Source organism: Ursus maritimus, unplaced genomic scaffold (genome assembly GCF_017311325.1).
Source record: "Ursus maritimus isolate PB19 unplaced genomic scaffold, ASM1731132v1 scaffold_7, whole genome shotgun sequence".
NCBI classification, from domain to species: domain Eukaryota; kingdom Metazoa; phylum Chordata; class Mammalia; order Carnivora; family Ursidae; genus Ursus; species Ursus maritimus.
The window spans coordinates 22429124-22443611 of NW_024426885.1; the positions used below are offsets into that span (position 1 = coordinate 22429124).

Below are 14488 nucleotides of genomic sequence, written 5' to 3' on the forward strand. Positions count from 1 at the left end.
TAACTAGCTGTGTTAACCTTGAACAGATAATTAAATCTTTCTTGACCTCAGCTTCCCTACCAGTAAAATGAACAACTGTGGCCTGTTTTTCTCTCCCAGCTAAGATTCTGTGAAGAATAAAATGATATCACTTTTATAGCACAGAATACTGAAGTATAAAAGAATTAACCATCATTATCTTAAATAATAATAGCGCTGAGCCCAATGTCCTATCTGTCAGGTATGAGACAAGGTGTCTTTTATCCTTCCTCTAACATGGTTAGGGAACCAGGGATAAGAAGGGAACTCGGGGGTCCTGAACACACGGGAAGAGGTCTGTAACCATGTCAGGTAGGCTGAATCTTGAAAGGTGTGTGTGTGCACCTTTTATTCATGGGGATGATAAGGGTATGAACAGATCCCTCAGAGAAACTGAGTATCAAGTTGGAGCTGATCATCAAACACTTAGTTTTCCAAACCTTGAAACGTCTGGTGGTCGGTGCCCTTCAGATTTGGAGAACGTCCATCCTGGTAAGCTCCCGTCTGCCGGGGAATGTCACAGGGATTCTGTGGAACGCAGACAGATGCTCCCAGCTGTAGGAGGGAGTCTGCCGCTAGCCCTGAGCCAGGGACGGCGACAAGCCCCAGCCCCTGGAGCAGAGGCAGCAAGCACCGACCCCCCTTCTCTGATGGGGGGCTGTTTTTCAGGGTGACGTCCAGAGGACACTCATCCAAGTGGACTTCGGTGATGGCATCGCAGTGTCTTACGTCAACCTCAGCTCCATGGAAGATGGGATCAAACACGTCTATCACAACGTGGGCATTTTCCGAGTGACCGTGCAGGTGGACAACAGTCTGGGCTCTGACAGCGCCGTCCTGTACTTACATGTAACTTGTATGTTATTACTGTTGTTGGTTTATGACATATTTCAAATGTTGTGTCCTTGTAAAGTATAACCCAGAGTTTCCTGTCCAGAAGCAGCTCACCAGTGATCTTTAAGGGACAGGGAAGGAGAACAAAGAGAGCTGAGTGGGGAGAAAGTAAAGAGATCAGGGTGTGGAGCTTGAATACCCTAGACTTGGTGTTGCTTGTATTTGTTCCCCGTGCCCTTACCGTGCCTCTGGCAGGTGCCTCCGAGACAGCTCCCCTGTGTTGGCGCCTGGGCCCAGCTCTTCGATTGCGTAGGAGTTTGCCTTCTGTTTGTTTTTTAGTCAGAAACGTTTAAAAACTATTCCCACGTACGGCTCAATCTAACACATTGAGAATTAGCACAAGTGATGGAATCTCTCCCCATCTGATTATTCTTCTCCGCCCATGATATGTCTCACTGTTATTTATGCTTTTAGACTTTTGCTCCTTTTTTAAAAGTGTTTCTGGGCTTTTATCTGCGATGTTTGGTGTTAGATGGAAGGAGCTGCATTGAGAAGTAGTTCCAAGAAGTGTTGAAGCATTTGTCCCATGGAGGAACGTGAAGGTGTACTAAGTATGATGAGGTCACGACAGCTCCTAAGTTGTGTGTAGGACAAACGTGTGCCATGAATGCCTCTGGTGGCAGGTGTGTGGGTATCCCCAAACAGGCTTAGGACGTGTTTGGGTTGCTACAGAAATGCTTTGCTTAAAAATGAAAGTAGCTACGTGAAGCCCCAGTGACCTAATGGATGAGGTGCTGGCCTTCTAAAACAAAAGCAACTCCTTTTACGAATGGCCTTGTCCAAATTAATTCTAAATTCTAGGCCAAGAGCGTTAAGGCTGGGCAGTATTCCATGCCTCCCACCTGCCTCTTGCGCACTGAACTGAGTATAGAACATATCAACTAGAAGCCTCTTTTCTTAAGCTGCTGTGGTCCAGGGGGAGGACAAGACTATTTAGGGATTCCCAGGGTGATTGTTCATTTCTGAGGATTCCTGCAGTATCAATGATTCTTGAACTTTCTCTCCCACACACTCATGACAAAGGTGCTTTGAATAAACACATCCTCCCTTCTTTGTATTCAAGCAAAGTTTTACAAGAGTCCCAGTCTGCACACTCCTCCTGCCTTTTTTCAGCTAAAGTCTATTAAGCAATCACTATGCGCCAAGCCTTGTGCTAAGCAAGCTCTTTGCATGTATGATCTCCCTTCTCAAAACAACCTGATGAAGTAGGCACTATTAGAAACCCTTCTTTACAAAAAACAGTGGGGGCCAGAGAGCTTGAATAATGTATTTGAAATCGCAGACCTGCTATCTGGCAAAGCCACGCTTTGGACTCACGTCTACCCGTCTCTGGAGTGCCAGCTTTTGATCCCCGAGGTCATTGTCAGTGCTGTCAGTGATGGGACTTGTCTCCAGCAGCCCTTGCCCCCTCCACTCCTTTGCAGATTGTCCCAAAGGAGGGTGAGCACCTCGCTATACAACTGCATAGGTTCAAGGCACATTTCAGAGGCTCCCGTCCTGCTGACGCCGTGGCAGCCCCTCCCCGCACCAGACTGTCCTTATGGACTTTCCGGAGTTGCCTCTTACTAAGAAATAATCTTCCTTGCTAAGGAATGGTCAGAAAATTTCTCAGAAATACATCACAGACGTTGGTTATTGGTAGCAAAACTAACTTACGACGCAATCGCCAGAGCATTGGCTGAGAATGGCTGCCTGCCTAGAAGCCTGTCGCTTTCCGTGGCTTATTCTGTAAGGGGAGGGTTTTTGTTTGAAAGCTGCACTCCTGAAGAATTACAGCAATTTTAGTCCCTATCTTGTATAGGGATGAAACGTCTACCACACTCTAAGCACGTGTGAATACCGATTTCAAATTCAGCAGCTTTTCGGGCTCCGTGTCTCAGCCTTTCCCATAGATCATCCGTTCCTTGCCCTTCTGGTCACCCTGTGGATTCGTCCTCGCCCCGAAAAAGGATCGGATCCCTTGAGGCTAGCTCCCTGCCCTGGCCCTCTGCCAGGTTTACTCAACCCTGGGAAGGAGAACAGTACAGAGATCAAAGGTCGCTAAAGCCAGGACTTCTAAAGAAGGAACCTTCTTTGTTCACTTTTTTCCCCTTGTTAGCCTAGTTGAGTGGCTCAGCAGTGTGACTTTCCCCTTAGTGGCAGATGATTTGTAAGGGAAGTTTTGTGCTCTGATTTTAATTTTGTTAGGCTCATCTTGGGTTCAGTGTTTGGATAAGCGTACCTCATATAATGGAGCCCCTTTCTAAGCCTGACCGTGGGCATAAGAATTAACTCTGTCGTACTGACTGTATTGAAGCAGGACTGTCTTGCCTGACTCCTCTGCCGTGACAGGCATGTCTTTCCGATGGAGAAAGCAAAGGTTGGAGGACTTTCTCTTTGACACTATTTTACACTAAGAAGAAGTCAGAACAAGACCAGAATTGATCAGCCCTCCCCCAAATCTTAAACCTGAAGGGGATCATGGCAGTTTTTGGTGCTACAGTCCCGGGGTCTTGGGGTGGGGGTGGGGGCAGGGGTGTATTCTCCGTAGAACAAACACACACACCCTGGCCTGGGTTAGGAGTGGTTAGGCGCAGATGCTGGCCTGAACTCCTGGCCAAGTCACTCCATTTCTCTGAGCCTAGGTTTTCTCCTCTTCACATGAGGAACGCACATCTTGTTTCTCAGAGGTTCCGTCAAGTAAAATATGCTGTGATCTGTCAGCTGGTAAGGCTTGATTCTCCATCATCGCAAAGTAGCACGTGTGTTTCTACTTAGTGGGTTCGGAGCAGAAACTCTTAGCCCAGTTTCCAAGCCCACCCTCTGCCCCTGTCACCAATACCCCTCCGCTCTGCCTGGAATTCTCCCCCACTGCCTGACTTGATGGCATACTCTGTCTACTCTCCAGGTCAGAAAGGAGATTTGATCCTCAAATCAGAGGGCTTTGTTTTGTTTTTGTTCTTTTAATATGGATTTGTAAAGGTCATCAGAAACAAATGGAGATGATGTGCCTGCGCTAATGTTCCCAGGAGTGGGCCAGCCGTTCTCACTGGGAGGCTGGGTAATCTGTTGTAGCCTGACGGTTGGAAAGTCCTTGGGGATAGGATTTACTGTGCTCTGCTAGTTTGCGAACTAACAAGACATGTGGTGCAGCCAGCGTTGCCTTCAGCTGGCGGGGCAGGGGGTAGAATTTAGAGGACATGCAGATTTCTGCTCAGAAAACTCTCCCATCTCAGCCATTCTTGCAGAAAAAAAGTCACTGAAAGCTGTGCAGATTTGCAGAATGAGAGGTTACCAAAAAAAAAAAAAAAAAAAAAAAGGAGAGAGAGAGACAGGTTTTCTAGTTCTTCCCAAATCTCTCCAACTACCTCTGTATGTAGGTGCCTTTTCAGATGTCTTTTTGTGCCTATTTTGTGTCTTTTTGTGATCATTTTCTTGAAAACCTACGCAGCTTTGCAACTTTTCACGTGATTATTTTATTGACCAGCAAATGTCAGACTTGAGTTTTGTAAAGTGTGGTTTAACAGGTCACCTGCCCCAGAATTACATGATAAAAATATAGTGTCCTAGGCCTCATCCCAGAGCTGCTATATTGGAATTCCTAAAAGTATGCATCATAATCTGCCTTGAATAGATTCAGTATTATCCTTATGCACATTGAAGTTTCAGGAATTGTGTTTTAGTATCTCATCTTTATACTTTGAACTACTTTTATTTCTTCTGGAGGATTTTTAACATTTCAGACAAACAGCAATGTAATGCATACACAGTATTTAATTTGGTGGTCAGATGGGGTCTCTAAAACAAATGGCAGAGGCAGTCCAGAGCAATCATTGCATGTGTGCATGCACGTGCACACACACACACACACACACACACACACGATGTTCAGCCTTACAAACATCAGCTGCTTTCTGTAGCACATTAGGGCTAAACAAGAAAAGAGGGAGACCCAATTCACACAAGTAATTTCCCAGTTCCCTCACCCACCTTGCCAGGAAGATTCATACGGAGTGATGCAGCGCCACCTGCCGTCCCTTTTGTGCATCACAGGCACCTCTCTGATGGAGCCACATCTGCCCGCTTGTTCAGCTCTGGATTTCATGCAGCCAGCCAGCTGGGGGCCTCCAGGGGCTGGAGTGTTACCTCCGCAGCTCGCTTAGTGCAGACTGCACCCTCTGTACGTAGAAGAGATGCTTCAAAGATAGGCTTTGGAACAGCAGGAACTAGGTGTGTTCAACACATGAAAACGGTGGGAATATGAAAGGCAAATTGCGCACATTTGAATGAATGTGTAATGTGTATACATGCAAGAATGAACTCACACGAACACACATAGGCATGCTTTAGGGCCTACAAGCCAGTGTGCTGGCTCCCACTCTTTCCCTCCATTTCTCCCCTGCAGCCACTTGGGCTTTCTTGCTGTTCCTCAAACATGGCAAGCAAACCTCCTCCTCGAGATCTTTGCACTTGCCCTGCCCTCACCCTGGAGCATCACCAGGAGTATGTGGTGCACTCCTTCACTTTCTTCAGGTCACTGCTCACATGTCATTTCTTCTAAGAGACAAAAACAGCACTCTACCACCTACCCCTGCTTTATGTGTTCAGTGCCCGCCTCCCCCAATAAGACATGAGCGCCAGCAAGTAGCAGGTGTCCCCAGCACCTAGAATAATGCCTGACATGTGGCAGCCCTCTGAAGCTGTTGAATGAATTAATGACCACGTTTCACAAAGAAGATTCCATTTTTGCCATTAACAGGACACACTGATGCCATCCTTACTTGGATGGTCTGACTTTTAAAAAATATTCAGTACTCATATGTGAGATACAGAAAATGGACCCCTTTAGGATAGAAGCGGCATGGTTAAGAGAGCTTATCTAGTCCTTGTGTTCTAGCTGAGTCATTCACCTCCAATCAGGGGCATTAGGAAGAACATTCCAGAAGCCTGGTCACTGGAACTGAGACTCGAAGGCTGGCAGGTGCCCTGAGAGAGGTGTCTACACCGAGTCCTCGGGGCAGAACAGGGCAGGACCTGCTGGAGCAAACCGAGTGATAGGGAACAGCAGAGCCATGTAAGAAATGAGAGCATGTGTGAGTGCGCTTGCCAGCACCTGGGGTGTATTTAAGGGTTGGGTAGATACTGTTAAACAGATTAACAATAACCCACAACCCTCAGACCAACTAAGGGATGGGTAGATACTGACTCTGAATAGCTATTTTGTGAAGGTGGGAGAGATCTTTTTGAGCATTTGTCAGCTGGCCAGAGCATGGGCTTTAAACGCAAACTGCTTTGGCTCACACCCTGGAATTAATGTTTCCTAGCACGTGACCTTGGGAAAGTCATTGTCCTCTGTTCATAGATGGAAATGATAGTAGCACCTACTTCATGAGGTTGTTGTGAGGAGCAAATGAGAATGAAAAGAGTCATTAGCAGAATGTGTGGCACGTGGTCATCACTCAGTAGCTGCTGCCCTTTTGTTAGCACATTGAACCGTTCTGACTTAGGAACAACTAAGTCTTATCATATGGCTTATAAGCCAGAAAATCAATTCTATTCTGTATGCTGGTAACCAAGCCTCTAATTCTCTAAAGAAGGAGAAGCATAGACAAAAGCGGAAATAAGAAATTGCATCATCTGTTCACCTACCCAACGAACATTCGATTATCTGCTACATCTCAAGAACTATGCTAGTCTTTCTATACAAAGAAAAATATGAAAGACTCTTACCCTCCAAAAGTTTGCAGCCTGTGTTCTCTGTCTCACAAATTTTAGATCAATATGTGTTAACTGTCATCATCATTATTAGGTAATGGGAATTTTAATTTCAAACAAGTGAGTAGCCTAATCAACTTGGCTTTCTAGAAAAATCACTCTCACAACAGTCCGTAGTGTGAGAAGATACATAGTCATTGCCATACGTTGTATGCATGTATAGTGTGCATACGTGTAAGACTCTTATAAACACATATATGCATACTTCAGAGCCTAGAAAACAATATGCTTTGTGTCCTGAATCCTTCTTAGATTTCATTGGCTCCCACTGTTTCCCTCCATCTCGCTACTGCAGCCACTTGGGCTTTCTTTCTATTCTGCAAACATGGAGAACCGTGTCCCCCTCAAGATCTTTGCACTTGCTCCACCCTGACCCTGGAGTATCTGTTTTATTCTGGGTGCTGAGGACCCTGGCACTTGGTGCAACTTATCATTACTGAGGAAGCCAGGCACTGAACACATAGAGCAGGAAGGTGGATTAGCTTGGGGGCGGATTGGAGGCAGGAAGATTGGTATGGCTCATGACAGTCCAACTGTATGAGCCAGGGAAGGATTGGGGACAGCGAGGGGAGCTCTCGCTGAGAGATTGGTAAACATTGGTTTCCATTCATGAAGACATGGAGAATAGAGAATAGGGGCAGGAGGCAAATAATGAATTTCTTAGGAACATCTGGCTCCTAATTGAGTCCCGAGTCAAGTAGGTGGTTTTTGAGTTCTAAGCCTGTACTTCATAGTAGAAGGTCAGGGTGTGGGTGATATTACTCGGCAGAACAGTACATGGAGAGGAAAAAGGCCAAAGTCAGTACCGTAGGAAACCCATTTAAAGATCGAGCAGAAGAAGTGGTGATTAAACCAGGTGGAAAGGTACCACTTTCTTCTCTGCCTCATGGAATGATGGGATGACAAATTTTTGCCACGGTCACCTCAGAGGAAACTGCATTTTGCCTAGAAGTGACTCAGAGGGAAGACCAGGGGTCAGAGGAAGGGCCCTACTGGTTCAGAGGGAAGACCAGGAGTCAGAGAAAGGGCCCTACTGGTTCTCTCTGAAGAGGGTCCTCATAGCTTTGTGGGTTTATGCATCCGATCAAGGCTTCTGTGTAATGGACCTCCATAGGTAGAATCATCCCCTTTTTTAGTTGAGCACATCCTGAGAACCACAGAGCTCTCTCTCTCCCTGCTCATGCGTACTTGACCCTGGACAAGCTGAACTCAGCACCAGTTTGAAGCGGGTGGCGTTGCATATACTCCTGCAGAGAGATACTTCCACACGCTCTCACACACAAACACACAGATTAACACGTATACAGAGCTTGAAAATCCCAACAAAGAGTCAAGAAAAATTACATCTAGAATGGTTTGGGGATTTGTGCCACACCACCACCCCCTGCCCCCGCTGCCATGCACAGGAGTCCGTGAGGTTTTCATCATCCTGGTTTACACCACAGATATGACCTCTTGGAAAGACTCCATGTCTTCCTGTGATTCCTCATATTATGCCTCTTCATTTAAGGAATTCAAAAATTACTTGTAAATTTTTAAAGTTTTACACATGAATAACTCAGGTTTTAGGCCTGGAAGAAATATCAGTAAATGGAAAATATGGAGATACAATGGGTCACAATATGTCTTTTCTCTGAAGTAGGGAAAGGCCCTCAGCACTTTCCTCAGGGAGGATGACTGTGATGTTTTGGAGGCTTCCAGAATGAACATGTATTCTCTTCAGAGCAGGGAAGGTGAAGCAGGGAAAGCTCTTCCTTCTCTATGCCTCGTCTTTTCTCTTGTGCCTCAGGTCCCCTGGAGCACGTACACCTGTCTCTTCCCTTTGTCACCACAAAGAACAAAGAGGTCAACGCAACGGCAGTGCTGTGGCCCAGCCAAGTGGGCACCCTCACTTACGTGTGGTGGTACGGAAACAACACGGAGGTAGGTCAGCCTTCCAGCAGGATCTAGTGGCAGCTCAGCCCAGACGGGCTGGAGGGAAAAGGAAGGGAAAGGGCTTAGGTGACTCAGGAGTCTGGGAGTAGTCGTAGCTTCCAGGACAGCAGGCTTATAGTGCTCCAGTGATCTCGTCAGCGTGTCCCTCCGTCCCTCTGCCTCTCTCTCACCACGCCACCCCTACCCCTCACCCCGGCCTTCCTCTACATTAGCCTTCTTCTCCAGCTGGTCTTCGCTTTGCAGAGGCCTTAGCGGCAGCCTGAGCTTTATGCTCTCATAGCTTAGCAGAGAAAATAAACTTTCATACAAGTTCTAATCAGAGTCCCAGAATGGAGTATTATTGACCAAGCCTTCCCAGTGCTCGGGGTAGAAAGAGAGGTGATGAAGTCAGCCTCCTTGGAACCACATGGTCCAAGCGAAGGGGGAAAGTGGTCCCCAAAAGGAAAAAAAAAACAAAAACCCAGTAGATACCAGACAGTCGAAAGCAACAACTACTTACTACAACCCAGCCCCCGGATGGCCTCCTCCCCCTGAATCAGATGTGGCCACTCCTTTCTCTCAGCTTTACTCTTTACGTTTTCCCAAAACATGCCCTCTGATGAAAAGCCAGCAGCAACGTTAAAACCAGCAGAGACCTTAAACCTCATTTACTCTAAGGCCTTCATTTTACAGATGAAAAAGTCAGGAGGACACACATGAAGGGGTTTCCTCCCACCTCGTTCAGCTGCTTCACATGGAGGCCAGATCCAAGGCTTTCACACGCCCACGTGAATGTTCCTTCCCCTGATACCAGGCTGCAAGCTCCGTTTTGAACTTCCTCCATTCTCAGAGATTACAGTTTGCTTCCAAATGTCACTTAAGGCTGTCCAGGCAAAGGCCTCCCCAAAGGGCACTGGCATGAGCGGCTCAGGATGAGAAAGCTCCATCTTCCTCCCGCAGAGCCACTCTCTTGCACTTGGTGACTGCTCTTCAAATAGAGAGCGTCTTATTCCCACACAAATCTCTTTCTGCCCCAGAGCTGAGTGTTGGCTTTAACTGGAGGCATAATTTTGCACAGGCCCAGGGAGGAAACCTCTCCTGACCCCAGACCCCATGCCTGGCAGGGGATAGAAACTCTCACCTCTACTGCTAATTCAACTCCTCTGAAAAGAAGCTTTTCTTCTATTTGTTCTGAAACTGTGCATGTAAATGTGGCCTAAATTGGGCCCACTACTCACAGTGGCAAAGGAAAAATCTAAGTTATTTGCCTAGAAGCTAGTGCTGGAAGGTGAGTGTACTAAACAACTTCCTTCTGTGTCTCCTTTTCTTAATATTTCTTAACCTGACAGCAGAAAACCAAATTCTCAATGGATTACATTGAGTAGGCTTCTTATGCTGGGCGTTAGTCTTCCCTCTGCTGTACAGGGAGTTGGTTACGTGAATTTCGATTTTTAAATGAATTAAGAAAAGACAGGAAAGGAGTGTTTGTGTGGAATGAGTTGAGGGAGGTCAATAGGCTTATCATCCTTTCCTCCAGGACCCTGGCGTCCGATTATATCACAGGCACTACTCCAAATTATGTATTTTTTTTCAGTCCTCCAACCACTGTCCAATTAGTACTTGTTTCCATAGCAGCTACTTCCAGAAACTGCTGATAGGGCTTCTCAGAGGAGCCAAGCCACACAAGGCCACTCCAGTCTAACGAGGACAGTTTTGGTGTCCATGATTGCTGTGTTCCATTGTAATATTCTATGAATTGTACACCCTGGAGATGAACCACTGGAAGCTTAGAGATTTTCAGTGACTGCTGCCTACACCTGGATTAATATGAGTTGCCAGTTTGGGTCTGATTTGAGTACTTCTTAGTATTAAGAGACCTGCCTGTCATGAGTAGGTTGCAGATAGAGAGATCTGTCCCACCAGCAAGACCTATCGATCTCCGCAGCCCTAAATCAGAATGACACCAGAGAGGTGTCACAGCCACAGGGAATGGGCAGAGTCACTTGGAGTCATGGCTCTAATAGCTCCTTACTGGCCCAGACTTGAGATGATGGGGAAGCAGATGGAGCCAGTTACACGGGGGCACACCCAGAAGAGCCTGTGCTGATTTAAGTGGCTTGTTGGTGGCTCAGAGCTAGTGGCTGTCTCATTGGTGACTGACCAGTTGTCCCCCCACTCTGTGCCCTCACCTATTTCAGCCTCTGATCACCTTGGAGGGAAGCATATCATTCAGGTTTACTTCTGAAGGGATGAACACCATCACAGTGCAGGTCTCAGCTGGGAATGCCATCCTGCAAGACACGAAGACCATCGCGGTGTACGGTGAGTGCCTGTGTGCATGCACCCCTTGCCGGCCCCAAGCTCAGGGGAGGCAGTGCGATTGTTGGCAACCAGAGGCCGCTCGGCCTCTACCCAGAGAACAAAGGGTAGTGGTGGAGAAAGAGCTGAGTCGGGTCTGGTCCCCTCCTCTGAGGGTGATGTGGTTCACCTGCACAGTTATGGCCACAAGACCCGGGGAGCATTTATCGGTTTGTGTTCTGAAAGTGGCTCTTCTGCACTCACTCACCTGAAGTGGGATAGAATGGGCTTCATTACACGTAAAGCTAATTCATTCCATTTGGTATTTTGGAGGTGTTTGAATAACGAGAACCCATTATAAAAGAAAATAGTTAATATTGAGGCATTTTTTAAAGTTCCACTTTAAGAGTCTTGATTATTAAGAACACTCTACCAATATCTATATTCTGAAAATCTCTTCCTCAAATATGTAACATCAAAAAAAAAAAAAAAAAACTATACTGCATTAAAGGCAATGAAGGGCCCAACAAGCAGATGCCGTGTATCGTCCTAGATTGGATATTAGTTTGAACAAACAACTGTACCGAACAATCTTCTAATCAGTTGGGAAGTTGAATATAGTCAGTATTGCACGGAATGAAAATTTACTGAAGTGGAAAGGTAGGATCACTGACTGAAATGGGAGATTAAAAACAGTTTATACAAATTGATCTCATTTTGGTAATTTTTGTCTGCACAGAAAGATAGTCAGGTATGCACTGAGTGTTATTAGTGGGTGATAAAAATGTGAAGTGTATTGTTAATATCAAAGTGGTACATATGCGTCATGGAAAATTAAAATTAAAAAAAAAAGAATTTAAAGAAAGATAGGAAAGGTAAATGCTGTACAGAGAGAGAGCAAAAGGGAAGGAGGGTGAGACCAAGGTTGAGACAGAGAGAGAGACCGAGAGAAACTAGCTAGTGGTCCAAATAATATCAGTTGCCCCAGTCCCAGAATTAGTTGGTTCTGATTCAGGTTCTGCTTTTCATTTCTCATCTTGCCAACTTGAACTTCAAGTTCAAAAAGTAATTTGTAAGGAATTTTGAACAAGTCCGAGGACACTATTCCTCACATGCCCAGGTATTAGATTCATAACGTTTCCTCCCTCCTCCTATCCCCTGCCCACCGCTCCCACCCCCCACCCCCTGCAAGAGGCTTGAGAAGCCCGAACAGTAAGTGAAAGCAAACCACGGCTGCAGTTTTCCTAACAAGGTCTCATCATGAGGAGACCTCTCAGCCAGATGGCCAAAATGGAGGAGAGCTTTTGCTTCTCTTTCCTTCTGCATCTCCTTTCTTACTCTGAGAATGCACTGAATCCTCGCGACAACCCTAGCATAGGGTAGGTGATGTTATTACTCTCATTCCTTCAGCAGGGCGGGTAGCTTGCCCCAGCTCGTATGTGGTGGAGCTGGGCTTCTAACCCAGCCAATCTAGACCCAGGGCCCATGCTCTGAAATTACCCAACTAACCAGCTCTCATGGCTGTTCCACATGAAGATCTCTCTCCTCTCTCTCATTCCTGGATGTCATGGGTGTCGCTGATGGGCACTGACCCATGACTCCCAACACGTGTCCTCTTGGTTAAGCCAATCAGCAGCCTCATCAAAACCACAGAGAGAATGTTAAACCTAGAAGGTTTGGGGGCTTATGTGGCCCATCCTATCATCTCACAGATTGGAAACTGTATCTCAGAAGTGGGAAATCACTGGTATGAAGTCGTTCTGCTCTTCTGCGACAGCTCCAGTAATAGTAATAACAGCGATGGTAGTGGTAGAAATTAACACTGACAAAGCCCTTACCAGCATCTGTTCTAAGCACTTGATAAATGTGATGTTTTCTTGAATCCTCTGAGCAGACTTATGGGAAATATGCTATATTTATTCCTATTTTACAAAAGAGAAAATATGAGATAACTATAATAAACAGAGCCTAGGAATTGAATCCAAAGGGACTGTCTCTAACCACCTTGCACACCCTCACCAGGCTGTTATTTCTCTTCCTAAAATGTCTTGCAAGGTCTCATCCAAGAGTGGATCACTCTCCATCCAAAGAGTTACCTTCACTGGAAACGGTCTCTTCATCCAAAGCTTGAGCAGGAAGTGGTCTTCCCGCCCCTAACCAAATTTCTGAGCAAACATCCTTAATTTGTCTTCAGTTAGGTGAAGTGTCAGAGTTTCATATATAGTACTAGAAATTTTTAATGACACATGTGACCTGTTAAAGACAAATTGTATCACACAGAGTTCAACAGGCAAGATTGAGCTCAACTAAAATAAAGGTCGAATATTTTTAAACGCTGGGATGACCTAGTGGAAAAGTACTGGGGGGATTGAGAGGATTATCGCAGTGATTAGGCCATCTGTGCTTATTAATTGGTGCTTATGGAAATTGGGCTCCTACCCTCCCGGGGACAGAGGGCCTTTCTTCCTTCCTCCCTTACCTTTCCTTCCTTTCCCCTTCCCCTTTGTTTCCTTTCCTCCCTGTTCTCATAGTATACATGACAATAGTATATCAATCTTATTCTTTATTGAGATATAATTGACATACAGCATTATATTAGTCTCAGGGATACAACATAATGATTCAGTGTTTGTACATATTGTGAAATATCACCACAAGCCTGGTGACCCTCCAGCCCTGTATGTAGTTACAATTCTTTTTTCCCTTGTGATGAGAACTTTTAAGATCTACTCTCTTACCAATTTTCAAATATACAGTGCAGTAGTAATAACTACAGTCACCATCCTGTATATTATGTCCCTGTGATTTATTTATTTTATATCTAGAAGTTTGTATCTTTTGACCCCTTCACCCATTTTGCCCACTTTTCCAACCCCTGCCTCTAGCAACCACCAACCCTCTGTATCTAAGGTTCTGTTTTTGTTTTTAGATTCCACATGTAAGTGAGATCGTACAGTATTTGTCTTTCTCTGTCTGACTTACTCCACTTAGCACAAGGCCCTTAGCGTCCCTCCATGCTGTCACCAATGGCAGGATTTCTTTCTTTTTTAGGGCTGAATAATATTCCATCGTATGTCTGTATCACGCTTTCGTTATCCATTCATCTGTCTACGGACAATTAGTTCATCTCCATATCTTGGCTCTTGTAAATAATGCAGCAGTGAACACGGGGATGCAGATGTCTTTTCAAGTTGGTGCTTTTGTTTCCTTCTAGTAAATATGCAGGAGCCGAGTTCCTGGATGATACAGTTCTATTTTTAATTTTTTGAGGAAACTCTGTACTCTTTTTCTATCTTTCTTGATGGTTACATTTCAAAGAGATGGCTCCCAGGTTCCTGAGAAGGACATTTCTGGGTTGGAGAAGATGTGTATCTCAAACAACCAGAGAAGGAATTTACAATTGCAGGTTTTCTAAAGTAAATGCTCTAAGTAAAGGGACGTCCGAAGCCTGCAGACAGGAAGAAACCTGTCTAAAGTTTGGTTAAGCTGAGGGGAACAGTAAGGCCCTCACAGTCAGACTGCAGAAGGCATTATATTTGGGAAATTGACAGGGGAAAAACTGTCCACCCAAAGCCACAAAATAGACCGCAGGGAAGAAAATCCAGTTAAT

At 45.6% G+C, this 14488-nt stretch overlaps 1 protein-coding gene across 4 annotated transcripts in view; it reads left to right on the forward strand.

The window, feature by feature from the left end:
- SORCS1 (sortilin related VPS10 domain containing receptor 1) overlaps positions 1-14488 on the forward strand; it is a 485001-nt gene that overhangs the window by 431973 nt on the left and 38540 nt on the right. For all 4 annotated transcript variants that reach the window (XM_040624058.1, XM_040624056.1, XM_008686657.2 and 1 more), the window contains exons 19-21: positions 688-874; positions 8456-8589; positions 10779-10902. In XM_040624058.1, coding sequence (XP_040479992.1) covers positions 688-874; positions 8456-8589; positions 10779-10902 — 445 coding nt within the window. The remainder of the gene's footprint in view (positions 1-687; positions 875-8455; positions 8590-10778; positions 10903-14488) is intronic.